Source organism: Tyto alba, unplaced genomic scaffold (assembly GCF_018691265.1).
Source record: "Tyto alba isolate M040663 unplaced genomic scaffold, T.alba_DEE_v4.0 Super-Scaffold_14, whole genome shotgun sequence".
Taxonomy (NCBI): Eukaryota; Metazoa; Chordata; class Aves; order Strigiformes; family Tytonidae; genus Tyto; species Tyto alba.
In genome coordinates, this window is record NW_024881276.1 from 30,732,601 (window position 1) to 30,746,116 (window position 13,516).

At 48.3% G+C, this 13,516-nt stretch overlaps 1 protein-coding gene across 10 annotated transcripts in view; it reads left to right on the forward strand.

Annotated features, from left to right (window-relative positions):
- TIAM1 (TIAM Rac1 associated GEF 1) overlaps positions 1 to 13,516 on the forward strand; it is a 188,683-nt gene that overhangs the window by 59,145 nt on the left and 116,022 nt on the right. For 4 of the 10 annotated variants that reach the window (XM_042788622.1, XM_042788621.1, XM_033011290.2 and 1 more), the window contains exon 1: positions 11,926 to 12,043. The exons of the other annotated variants lie outside the window; for them this stretch is intronic. Coding sequence is in view for 2 of the 4 variants with exons in the window: in XM_033011290.2 (XP_032867181.1) it covers positions 12,019 to 12,043 (25 nt within the window). In the remaining 2 variants the exon portion in view is untranslated. Of the gene's footprint in view, positions 1 to 11,925; positions 12,044 to 13,516 lie in introns of those variants that run through there. 10 annotated transcript variants of the gene reach the window in all.

Here is a 13,516-nt window from a genome sequence, read left to right on the forward strand (position 1 = left end):
TGCTAGTACACTGGGACAATTTATCCCTTTTTGGCTCTACTGAAGGCTGATTGAAGGGAGGGAAACAGTTTAATAAAACATTTTGCAAAGCTTGGACCTCTCCACAATGTACTTTGGACTAGTCCTTCCTGATTCTCCTGATACTGCCTGGAGGTCTTAGGCACTGAGCTGCCACCAAGAAGGCTCCTGCTTGTAAGGGGCTACTACTTGTTCTGCAGCACTCATCCTCTGCTTGCAGCACCCTGCTTCTGACATGGGTGTCTCTGAGTGCTGTAGTGCATCCTGCTTCTGAACTGTGCATCTGTATGCTGCCTGCAATTAATAATTTCTCAAGTGTTGCTACTGCAGAAATATGCAACCACTTGGAAGTCTGCCCCTCTTTTTCCCTGTTCTAGATCATGTACAGTGGGGGCTCCCACCTCTTTGCTCTCTGCCCTTCTGCATCATCTGGCAGTGTCATTTTTGAGGAGGTTTCTGGAGCAAGGAGGTGTCTTGGAACCTGTTTAGCGCTCTCATGGCCTCAGCAATCCAAGTCATTAGGATCTTTCACTCCAAAGCCCAGTGATAGATGGACATCCTTGATTAACCCTTCCTTGCCAACGATGGGGTTGTGCTTTTTTTCTGTGGATTTTAGAGCTTCTTCACTTGTGTCCTGCAAGATGATGTCCCAGGAGATACCTGCTTTAAGTACCAGCCAGAGATCCATGCTGAGAGTGGGGTGGAGAGTGAAGAAGATGAGATATCTCCTTGGAGAGGCTCTGGAACACTCATGCTGTTGGATCACCTAATGGGAAGAGCACAGGAGACCTCAGATATTCTGTGCTTTTTATTCTGCTTTTGCAGGGGTCTCTCCAGGACTTTTATCCATGGCTGATATAAGAGTCTCCCTTTCCCTGCCAACTGACTGTGCTATTGAAATGGGTGAGAAGATCGATGCTCACACCCTTTGTGCTGCCCGACTTCAGCTGGCCTGACCTTGGCTGGCCTCCAAATAGCTCAGCTGGTTTTTGCAGAACCCCGAAATGTGGAACATGGTCATTTAAGTTTAAAGAGTTCCCTTATCAGCAGATAGAGTGTAGCTACAGTGGGGGGAAGTGGGCCAAGCTAGAAATGTCATTTCTTCAAGTTACTGAGTGCAGCATTCTTGACATACTTAAGCATGCAATCTCTGATTACAGCTTTTGTGCAATTAATGCAACTGATGAAACTGAATTATTTTATTGCTCTGCAACATATTTCTATGTTCTCCTTGCTGCTGCCCTATTGCCACTTGAATACATACCCACCACTACACATACTGTGTAGTTATCTCACTGTGTATTAATCACGTTTTTTGCGGGGGTGGGGGTGGGGGGGTGAGGTTGGGCAGACTTACACAGAGAAGTATCTGCCCTGATACACTGCTATCTCCCAGAGCTGCTTACAGTTGGAACAGTGACAGCAGGCAGCATTGGAGTCCTCCTCCCAAATGTTGTGTTTAATCACAAATCAGGCTTTAACTTTCAACTAGCAGACAAATACTGAAAAGCCTCATAAGAAATAAGAGGAAAAGTACGAATGAGGGAAATTAATCAGCAGTTCTAGAACAGTTACGATTTTCAGAGGACAAGGCTTTTGCCAGTAAAAGAGACCAGGTCTCTGCGCTTGAGCTTGCTTAAGCAGTTAATCTGTATGTGAACTCTTAGTGTTAGGGATCATTCAGAGAAATTACGCATCTCTGAGCATTCAGAAACACATCTGTGCAAGTATAAAGACAAGGTGAAGTGGCAGTAGCGTTAGAAGTTGTAGACTCGGGTCAGACCTTCGTGCAGGTCTTCCAAAGGTGTGTGTATAACACCATGGATGTATACCGATGTATGTATTGTCTGTCACTCTTGCCACTGGTTTGTAAACATTACGGAGTGGGCTCAAAGGAGCAGAGCCATTGTTTGAGTATCACAAACCATATATTCTCTGCCTGCTTTGCCTGTAACGAGCTGTGGCCTTCTTCCAAATAGTAGTTTGGAACAAGATTTGTAGACTCTGTATTTTCTTTCAAGTTTACTAGTATCAAAAGAAAGCCAAAGACTTCAGACTGCAATTCAGAGAAGACGCTTCCAGTTGCTTCACGCTTTCCTCCTGCTCTTGTTCTGCACCTCCTTTCCTTGCCTGCTAACTACGAAAAAGAGCCAACTTTTAAACAGTGTTTCCTGGTCATGCTTCTCAGTTTCTTATTTTCTTAATAAATGGAGTCTGAACAATTTCCTGTAATTCTGAAGCTTTTCAAACCAAAATGCACCAGTAGCATTTGTCAATACTATCCTATCTTAGCATACCTCTGTCACCTTTTGATCCTGGCCTCCAAGCGATATACAGAAATCCCCCCGATTAGTTCTCTTGTGGGTTGGGAACGAAGGTGTATATAGAGGTGTACTTTGTGGAGTGCTAGGGACTCACAGGAGGTTGCCATCCTGCTGCTACCAGGTAGTACTATAAACCTCTGTTGGAAGTCAGCGGCTTTCAGGTTTGCTGGTGAAACTGTTTCTGTGAGTGCTCGTGTCGTTTTGGCACTTACTGTTGTCCAGCAGCAGAGACCTGTTTGCTTCAGTTGGACTGAAGTGGGTTAGGGGTGCTGTGGCTGGCCCTAGAGGTAGGTTGGTAAGCATGTTTGGCAGCCAGTGTTGAAGGAGGAGGATCCAGCTGTCACAGTCACAGGCACGGTTTGACTGGATCAAACCCTTCCACAGCTGTGAGGAAGCTTCAAGGCTGCGTAGCTGGTTGGACCCAACACTCATGAAAGTCTCATCTCCTCTTGGTGTGGAGTTTTGCGCTCTCTGCCAGGCATGGTCCTGGGCATTTGGCTCATGATCGTTTGGGAGGGTGCCTCTGAGCCTGGGGTCAATGAGTCTCTCAGGTGCAAAGGGATGTGGGGGTCTGTGCTCCAACCCCCTACCCAAAGCAGGTCTGGCTCTGGGACCAGACCTGGCTGCTCAGGGCTTTTTTCCAGGCAGGTCTTGAAAACCTTCAAGGACGGAGCCTGCACAACCTCTCTGGAAGACATTATGCCACTTCACTTTTCACCCTGAGCGTCTTCATGGTGAAGATCGCTGTATAACCACATAAAACTACTAGTGATTCACCTCATGACCACTGTAAGATGATGTACCCAGACTTGACATGGACAGCACTTATATGGATGCCTGACAGAGACTGTAGGTGGTTACAAACTATGTCTTGATATTAAAGATTTGTTCATTATGAGGGGCACAGCGCTGGCAGACAAGTAGATGGTAATGTAGTTATATGAGACGTTGCGTTCTGGAAGTGAACAAGGGGAGTATAAATAGGAAAAGTAGAAAAATAGCATGTACCTTCTGATAAAGTTGTTTGGATTTCAGTGGAATAACTTGATGTGGGTTTTTAAAAGGGAGAAAGACCTGTAAAGTGGCTAGAACAAGTTAATGGAAAGGGAGAAAAAGGGAAAACGCAGAGGTATAAACCAGAGAGCTGTATCTCCTTAAATCTGAGACCTCTGAGGGGATGGCAAGTCCAGTTATGCCAGCCCTGTCTACCAGCTGTAGTGTTATAACCTCGGACCATCCTGTGGAAGTCAGTGGTGGTAGCCCTCTGTGCAGAACCTGAAATCAAGATCTCTGTTCTTGTCAGAGGGTTTGGGTCAGTCTGCGAGTGAGTGGTGTCAGGTTGGGGTCTCGCAGGAGAGAGGCGTTAACTGAACGGTGTGATTTCCGTGTTGTGCTCTGGTCTGGGGAGGTTGAAACCAGGTTGGGTCTTCTTTTCATTGAGGTGTCATTGAATGGAATTTGTTTACCATCTGGCTGTAAAGATTGGGGAAAAAAGAGAAGAAATAAATTGGAGCTTGTTTTTTAAAAACAAGAACACGCACAGTCAATCAGCATCTTTTATGCAGAACGTCTGAAATAGATGCAGGTCTGCCTACTTTCTTGACATGCATCCAGCAGAAAGTAATAGCAGCAGTATATGTTTCTGTGCTGCTTCTTTCTGCGAGGGTCTTGGAGTACTCGTGGGGAGGACCAGACAGTGGGAAACTGCCTTCAGCCAGGATCTGTTCTGCATGTCTGGCGGTGGGAAGGTGGTGTGAGGGCTTGCGGCAGGAGCTTTCTGGGCCAGTCTCATTGCCAAAGTCCACTTTGGTCTGTGCAGGCAGCTGTGAAAACGCATCCTCGATTTTGCTGCATGCGTTTGTGGAGATTTTGGAGAAGCAGAGTGCATGCAACCACCTCCATGACTGTTCACTCCCTTGCCCGTGCTGTTGGCCGGATTGCTCCCCTCCCTGACTTGCCCATTCCAGTTGCTCTGGTGCCAAGAGGCAGGCGAACACTGGAGGGAGTGGGCAGCTCTGTCCCTGCTGGCAGTGCCCCTCTGGCTCTGGGGGAAGGATGGCAGAGCCGTGGGCTGCAGTCTCTGTGGGCAGAGTGGGAGGGATGGATGGGGATGATAGGGGTCCGTCTGTGGCCGGTGCAGCCTCTGCTGCCTGGCCTCCCCCAGCTCTGTGGCTGTGAAGAGGTTTCTCCATGAGCTATGAGCAGATACCTCCTCTGGGAAAAGAGGGGGGTGAGGGAGCCATTGAACAAGCTTTGGGCTTTGGCATGTCATCTGTTGCACTCCTCCTGAGAGCAAGGGAAGAGGCTATGTCTTGGTCTTGCACTGGTGTAAGCTGGAATTTATCCTTAGAGTGAAAGGAGTCGTGGCCGTGCCAAGTAATGTGGGTCCAGCTGCTCGGTCAGGAGTGAATTCAGCCCCCGAGTTCGTGGCTGCGCGTGCAGTTCATGGAGATACGCGGGGGTGGGATGGTAACCGAGGAGCCCCCGCTTGGTGGCCCAAGAAGAGGTCTCGGAGAGAGTAGCAGCGTGGCTCATGGGCTGATGGTATGAGAGATATAACGAGCAGGCTCCTAGTTCCTGCTTCCTCTTTGATGTCCCTTCCCTGTGCTCAGGCAGCCATGTGCTTGGCCAGGGCAGGGGACCCGTCTGCCCAAATTCTGCCTTTTTTTTTTTTCCAGCAGGGCCAGTTTTCACTTGAAGCTGTCCCCTGAACCAGCAAGGGACCAGCCTGTCACAAGCACTGGGACGTGTTCTGGGAGGGGAGCGCATGGCTGTAGGGTGAGGTCTCTCCTTAAGGCAGCGGCACAGACTTTGGTAGGTTTAAAGCTATCTGTGCCACCGTGCTTTTTTTGGTACTGTTGGGCTTTATGCTGGGACAGGTATCTTCTGTCCTCTCATTGTTGGCATAGGAACACAGATGGTAGGTCAGGTGCTCTGGCTAACTTAACACAAGTGTGTTTTGAATCATGTTTTCACCTTGGGTGATCAGGCCATGCCTGGATCAGGTGTTAGTGACAGAGGACCAGGGCATCAGTTGTTATCCTGTCTCTGCTGAAGGACTGTGGCCATGAGCAAACCACTTGCTTTCTGCTTGGCCATGCAGAAGATGGGGATAGCACTTGCCTCACAGGGGTATTGTGAAAGTTAATTTGCTAATTATTTATAAAGCACATTGGAGTGCTGCTTCAGTTCTACACAGTGTTACAATAACATCTAATTAGTAATTCCTTATGATGCTTCATTTTCTTTCTGCTGTAAATATTGGTCTAATGTAGGGACAACTGCCTGTGCTAGTCATCTCAGTGACTCAGATGGAATAAGCAAGATGGATTTGGTTTATAAATGGTCTCTCTTCACCCCTCTCCCCGCCTGTGCCATCTTACCCATAAAAGCAACGTTCCCTTTGGAGACCTGCTGCTCGGCTGATATCCATTGGTGGGTCGCTGCCTGGGGAGAAGTCATCCCTTGAATGGAAATGTCAGCCCTCCAGCAACCTACTTGCCTTTCCTGGGCTTTCCCATCCTTCCCCAGCCTTGTGGCTCGGGGCCTTTTCTTGTTGGGCTGAGGCAGGCGAGGGATGGCAGGAGGGAAAGGAGGAGCTGCTGCGGGAAGATCTCTGCCCTCCCTTTCAGTGGGATCTGGACCAAGAGCTAGGATAACAGGATGCAGGAGTTTATTTCTTCTCCTCTAAGCTTTTTTTCCTTTCTTTCTTCCTTTGCATGTGTTTGCATCCCACATTGTGCTGTTGTATTTCATGTTGTGTGCAACATCTTGTCTTTGCTTTGGCCAGCGTTGCTATGAGATTTCACACAGCAGTGTGTTGTTTTTTCTTCTCAAAATAAATAATGCTCAGAGACCTTTATTGTACGTCACACGTTGCTGGTTTTACCTGGCTTTGAGTGGCTTTGGGCTCTTTTGAAGGTGTGAATTCCTGTATGTTTAATACTTCCATGTGGTGAATCCAAAAGCTTGTGATACCTATTTTTAGTGGTGAAAAATTTTGACAACTAATGTAAACCTACGTTATCCATCATTCGACAGCATCATCACCAGCGTACAGCTTGTCACTCTCATTCTGAGCTGATTTTTCTAGCGAAATTAAAACTATTGGCAGGGATGCAGTAGAAGCATGTCAGAACACAGCATGAAAATGACAGCAGCTACCGCCTAGTTTCTTTCAAAGAAACGAGAGGAGGTGTTTGGATTAGAGGTCTTGAATAAAAAGTTCCTCCTTGAGCCTTCTCATCAAAAAAGGAAACAGTCCCTGTTTTGTTAAACGCTGGCTTATCATCGTGCCACGTGGCAGTTGCAGTAAGGACTGAATGGGCTCACGGGCGCTGCTGCGAGGCTTGTGCAACGCGGGGTGTCGCAGCGGTACCCGCTTCCCCTCTCTGGGGAGCTGGGTTGGAGCCACCACGTGCAGCCCTGTGGTGTTGGGCACCCCATAAAACCATCCCGATGCTGGGGAGGTGGAGAAGCTCGTGGCAACTTTAGGTATGTGTGCACACATGTGCTTGTGTGTGTGTCCAGAAGAGCTTCACCATTGCGGGTATTTTCTTGAGGCTAGACAACTAGAAGCAGGCCTCTTGAATAGGTATTAATCCCGTATACACATAAGTGTATTATACCTGCACGCACCTGGACGGTCCCAGTAAAGAGAGAAGGAACCCTACCTTTGCCTGTGAAGTTCGGAGTGCTGAGTGTCTGTGAATGAAGTGCTCACATACACGCTGCAAAGTCAGTGTGAGTACTGCCAGCAGCAAGCAGCACGATGAAATGCAAACCTTAAATTTTAACTTGCACTTGCTCCAGAGGTGGTTCATGCCTCTTGTCATTTGTCTTGGTTTCACAGGCAAGGGTGCTGGCTCATCGCCAGCATCCACTCCCTGTAGCACGTTAGAAACCTTTTTCAAGTACTCTTGCAGTGTAACAACGGGGATCAGTTTTCCCATGAGTTGACATATCTGCTGACCGCTCCAAAGGGGAAAAAACCTCCTGTTGTTTATTACCTTACTTTTGTAGAGGCTGAAAGGGAACTATTTGTGGCTGCACAATACTTGCCTTTCACAGCTCCCCTCCTAATCCTAAACAGAAACATGAGGCTGAGAAAATCATTCTGATAACAGGGAGTATGGATTCATTCAATCTAGTATAATTTTTCATGGAGTTAGCGTTCTTTAATCGTCAGGGGTTGGTTTGCAGGTTTTTATTGGACAAAGTGAAGGCAGGCAGTGTTAAACATCAGTTCGAGGGGGTAGAAGTGATTCTGATGGCGGTGTGATGCGTTTCTACCAGTGCCCTCTTGTGAGCTTCTACATCATAGAGATCCAGTTTGAAAGCTGGGGCTATTAAAAAAAAAATATATGTAGGCTAAGCGGACTTTCTTCCTCAAGTTATCATTGTATATAAGATGGCTCGAGCTAGACTGTGTCCCACCTACACAGAGACACCCCTTTGCTTAAGATTCTCGGTCACAGCCCCTCCTGCCAGATGCAGGAGGCTGCAGAGGCACAAGCATGGGTGCTTCTCCCAGGGGAGGGGGCTTTCCAGGGTGAAAGCCAGTGCGTGGCTTGGCCACATCATCCACGGTGATTTGCAAGAGCTGGCTTGAACTTTGGAGCCCAAGTCATGTTTGTAGGGCCGCAGTGTACAGTGTTATGTGAAAAAGGGGTATAATGTCGCAGTAATGTGTGCCAAGGTGCCTGCCTGTGCCGCCAGATTGGTCTGTGGTTACGGGATGTTTGGAGTAGCACTGAAACTGGCGTTGGTCATCAGCACCTTGGTGTTCCCCTGGGGTTGTTCATGGCAGATAACAAGTGCCTGGTGGGCCCTGGGTCATGTCCTGAAACATGCTTGACCAAAGCAGGCAGTAATCATGGTGGCTGGGACCATTAGAAACTCCACCATGTCTGTAAGTACTTGAAGAAAGGGCTGAGTGGCTCCAGTTGTCTGGAGGATGGAGACAGGACGCTTCTCCAAGGCCATCTGTTTGCACAAGTGGAAAATAAGACAGATACAATCATTAATTTTTGAAGCACCTTGGCTTTGTAAAGTAAGCCGTAGTTAAAGAGATACGGTCTGCGCAGCCCTGTGCAAGCACGGCCGATGCTCTTCATATCTTACCTTGCTGCTGTGTTCAGCGTGAGTCACTGTACTGAAGTGACTCCCATTTTTCTGCCCAAAGTGATAATCCATTGTTACAAGGATACTAACTCATGTGTGCTAATTAGCAGGTGTGCCAGGGTGTGAGAAGCCTGGGATGTTAATTAGGGTTGATAAATACATCTTTATGCAGGATATAGACTTGGCTTGTGCCTGACAGGAGTCCCTCTCCCCTCCTTTCACCACTGAGAAGGTACTGTTCTGCAGTGGTCATTGCTATGCTGGGGGAACCTTTCTGCTCTGGGCTCTGTGGTGGCATCTCCACATCTCAGCTGTATATTTGGGAGGGCCTGTGGACTCCCTGAAGGGGTTTGTTTCGCTGACGCTGGAAGAAAAAGGGGCTTTTCCCAGCGGTATCATCTTCACTCAGCTGAGAAGGGGCTGGTAAATGCGCCCTCATCCAGCTGCAGGCGTTAGCCGATGGCCACTTCTTCAAGCTCCTGGAGGCGATGGCCCCTCCAGTCACCTGCCTCAGTGGCTGGCCTGGTTGTCTCCAGTCTGTTTGGGGCAGAATATGCCAGGTTGTTTTAAAACAGGTTTTGGTAGGTCTTCGCTAATCGCTTAGTGCAGGAGAGCGTTAAGATTTATATAAGTTGGCTCGTGCGCCTTCAGAGGAAGCCCACATCAAAAGGCGTGCATCCAAATGCGTCAGCCGAGCCGGGGTGCCGGGGCCGGGGCCTGGAAATGCCTGTTCTCCCGCAGCGGGCAGGCGTGAGCTGACAAGCCGCGGCGCTGCCCGGGAGGGCCCTCGGCGAGGCGGTTGTCATCCGGGCCTCCACACCTTCCCCAGGTGCCGGGGCCGCCTCACCTCTGCAGCCCAGACCGTGGGGGTTCGCGTGCCCCAGCCAGGCTCCCCCGAAGGCCCGTCGTCTCCTTCCTCAGCAAAGCTTTGGAGGAGGGAAGGGCGGGTTGGCTGGTACACGGCTGGGGAGAAGGCTTCACTTGCCTCTCCCTTCAGCCCCTCCTGAGGATTGCAGCCACAGTCAGATCAACCAAAAATCAAGTTCTTTATCTACAACAAACTCAGATCTTAGCTACATGATGGCACTCATAATTCTTCTGTGCATCTCTCTCCGTACATCAGTCTTGCTATTTATTGCTTGCTGTTTCTTAATCTGGTGCTATGGGTCACAACAGGAAGGAGAAGACACTGCTTATCTTTTATCCGTTTGCACTGATTTGAAATCCACCGGTGGCCAGACCGACCTGGGACTTGCCGATTTATGACTAGGTTGTCTGAAGGTTTCTGAAAGCAGCTCTTACAGGGAGGGGGGGCACATGTGGTTCGTCTTTTCCTGGGAGCCCTGGCCATGCCAAAGATTTGCTGTAGTTAGCAGCGAACCATCAGGAAAAGATGCCCCAAACTGCAGTGACAGAATGCAAATCCTCTCGGCACTGGCGGCAAAAGGGTGTGCCTCCTTTAGTCCTCTTAATCTGAAAAACGCTTCAGACAATCACTTGCGATCTGTCCTCGTAAGCATGTGTGTTCCTCCTTTAGGACTGGAGCATAATTGCTTTGTATCTATGGGAGCTTCTGCGCATGCATGCCTGTGTATACGTACACATTGGTTTCTTTCCGTGTAATGGCGAAGCCGTTTTGATGGGAGTGATTACGGGTGGGTGGTGTCGGAGCTCTGAACGCAGCTTTGCCTGTCGGGCTGTTCGAATGGGCTGAAGGTGGCGAGTGCTGGCCCTGCCGGAGTGTACGGCCGCCGCCGGCTGAGTCACTCGTGGCTCGCCAAACCTGCTTGCCTGCTCTGCTCCGGGTTTGCTAGTTACCTGCGCCAAAAACTTCTGGAGGCGGCGGTCCGCTCCCCTGGGCTTTCTCCCGTTTGTTTCTCCTGCCTGACCCACAAATAGGAGTTGGTGGCTTTGCTCATTCAGTGTTTAAATTAACTGTAAGGCTAAGGATTGATCACTTCAGTGCTTTCTAGTCCAAACGGTACATCTGATCCCATCCCTCCTTCAGCCTTTTTCTGCTGTTGAGGTGGAAGACTCCGGTGCTTATCAGGAGTGCCTGTGGTCATGGGGGGATCTGGTGCTTTCTAAGCGTGGGCAGATATATCGGAAACATCTGATGCTGCAAGTACTCAGATGTAAAGTTAAACCAAACCTGCTGTTTGAAGCGGGCTAAAACTAATTGCTGTACCAGGAAGCTAGGCTTGAGCGCCTGTTTCTGATAATGGGGTGTGTAAGAATGATTGTGCAGCATCAAATCACTTCTCCAACTATCTCATCTCTGGCTGGCCCAAAATAGAGCCATCTCCTCCATTTTCTCCTCCAGCATCCATAGAACCTGTGTGTGTGGAGCCCTACAGCCTCACTGCAGCTATTTAATCATTGCAGTCGCACAACAGTGTGTATGATCCTGTGGGAGAACTGGAATCCTGCACATGCCTTTTCCCATTTTATTTTTTTCTTTTCCTAATAGTTTTCTCCTTTTCCCACTTCATGGTCATTGCTGGATTACAGAGGGCAGAACTGCAGGGACATGGTTATTGCTTAATACTCTGTATTTTTGAAGTATCACACAGAGTTGTAAGTGTTAATTTGTTAATTAATTTAATTTCTGTTTGTGAAAAATATTTACTGTGTTAGCTACTTCTTTCTGAGAATAGTTTGATACGTGTTTTTCTTCTCCCATTTAAACGGTGCAGAGTCAAGCTTGGGGAAGTTGGGCGATGAACACAGATGGCTTAGATTTTGTATTGGTATTTCTTATTTATAGCAACCATTAATCAACCCTGGCCTTGAAGACGATGCTGTTCAAATCCTAATCCAGAGACAGTTACATGGAAGTAGTGCATTAAGTAAAACCAGATCCATGAGTAATTTTTAAATCCCAGTAGTTCCTGATCCTGCAAACACTTTTGCACCTGTGGACAGCTCAGCAGGAGGCAATTGTCTGGATGTTTCGAATGCGTGTCTTCTATAGAAACACCATCCAGATACATACCCAGGGAGAAATCCTCTGGGATGTAAGGGAGTCAAGGGCAGTGGCAAAAGAAGCAGATAGGTCACAAGGTTTTTCTTTTATGTCTTGCTGGTGAGTTGCTGCCTGAAAATGCAATGAAGTGCCAAGGATGATGCAGTTTAGCAGTGTGAGGAAGGGGACCACGCGGCTGGTTCGCGAGTAGCTGATGTACAAGTCGCCTCTGTGGGTCGGCTGGGTATTTTAGTTCTTGGCTTCTCTCTCAGTGCGCCAGGCTGGTGAGTTAAAGTCACCCCGGAGGGGTATCCTTAGGAATTCAGATTTCAGGAGCCAGCGGGGCTGAGTGGCAGCTCGTCTGAAGCCTGTGATGGGAGGAATTAATCAGGAGAGGAAGGGAGAGAGAGAGGGAGGGAGGGAGGGATGGCAAAAACCCAAACCTTCAAACACACCCATTTGACCCATCTCATCTTAGCATGAAACTTAACGAGTTACACCCACTCTGAAGCAGGAGGGGAATGAAACACTGGCGCTTCCTCCTTTCTGTTACAGGCAGCTGGGGCTTGGGAAATACAACAGACAAAGATGTTTGTGCTGTTGATGATGAGCGGTAAGCTACTTCACGAATGACATTAACTTTTGCTTGTGTTGTGTGTGCTGGGCTGGGGGAACACGAGCAGCTGAAGCTCAGCTAAAGCTGGGAAAACGTGTTTGCAGGGTGTAGCGTCGTTGTGTTGTCTAAGACGCTGTGTGTCGAGGAAGCCCGGTAAGGCTTTCCTCTTCCAACTTCTCTCTCTCCCCAGCGTGAATGGAGGTGTTGGTTTCTCTGAGTCGCATTTAATCAGGTCATCAAGTGTTGTTTGCTTTTCCAGGGTTTGTGCGGCTCATAGGCAGCAGAGGCACATCGGCCTCATTGCAGACAGTGAGAGCTCAAACTGACTGAATGGGAGCTGGGGACTTAATAGCTAAATTCCCTAGGAGAGAAAATGTAGTATCGTGTTACTTATTAAAGATGCTTCCCTTTTCCAGCTGTCTGGCTTTATTTTCAGTAATTACAGGTTGCCATGCTCTTTAATTGTTGAAAATGAGCCCCGTGAAAGGTTTCAACTTGAATTGAGCTCTGTTAGGTGTTTCTGCAAGGTGGGGAAAGCTGAAACGTTGTGAAGGGCAATGCTGCTGCACTTTTCAATAAGGGTGGGAAGGCTGGGTTTGGTGGGGTCTTGCGCTGGATCTGATAACACTGTAGAAGCAGGAGCTGGGGAAGGCTTTTCTGTATCGGGTTGCTAATTTTTCTCCTAGTTACTGCTGCAACCACTTACCAATTTATTTTATATACTGGTTACTATCTTTAAATCTAAATTGCCTAATTCTTGGGTTGGTGACAGGAAATGTGAGTACAGAGCCCTGGCCCTGCAATTACTGTGACTAAGCATTAAGGCTAATAACCAAGCGGGCAGTGTTGTCTCCCGGCCCTGCTCTTCCCCCAGGAGCTGGCTGCCGTCGGGGGGCCGGTTCGCCACCCCGACCCCCTGTCTTCAGGGCTGATGTAGAAATGTTGGATATGGCTTCTGCTTCCTGAGGGGCATGGGCTTGCTTTCCGACGGGCAGGGTTCAGACCTGATTCAGAGCAGTACTGCAACCCATCAGACATGAGTAATCCTCCCGTGCAAAGGCAGAGTATAATGCGTACCCTTTTGGGGGAATTAAGTCACGCTGTAGCTGTTGGAAATGTTAGTGCTTTAATTGTTTCATTTAATATACTAGAAACCCATTGCCAAGGTGGCTATTAATTCCTTTGACAGCATTTTCATATTGCAGGAGTGATTTAAATTTTCACATGTGATTAGTGCACTGGAGCAAAGGAAGCAGGTTTTGTGGATGTTGGTGGGTTACTTGTTTTTCCTCAATCCTTTCAGACTTAAAAGTGATCTGTGCATTATGAAAAATGTGTGGAAAATTGCTGTGTTAATCACAGCCAATAGAGCTAAGGAATCAAGTGCCAAAGCGTAACCAGGCATGCCACACTTCCTAGGAGAACTTGCTCTTTAAAGGGTGCATGTCTGTTTTTTAAGAGGGTTCCAAC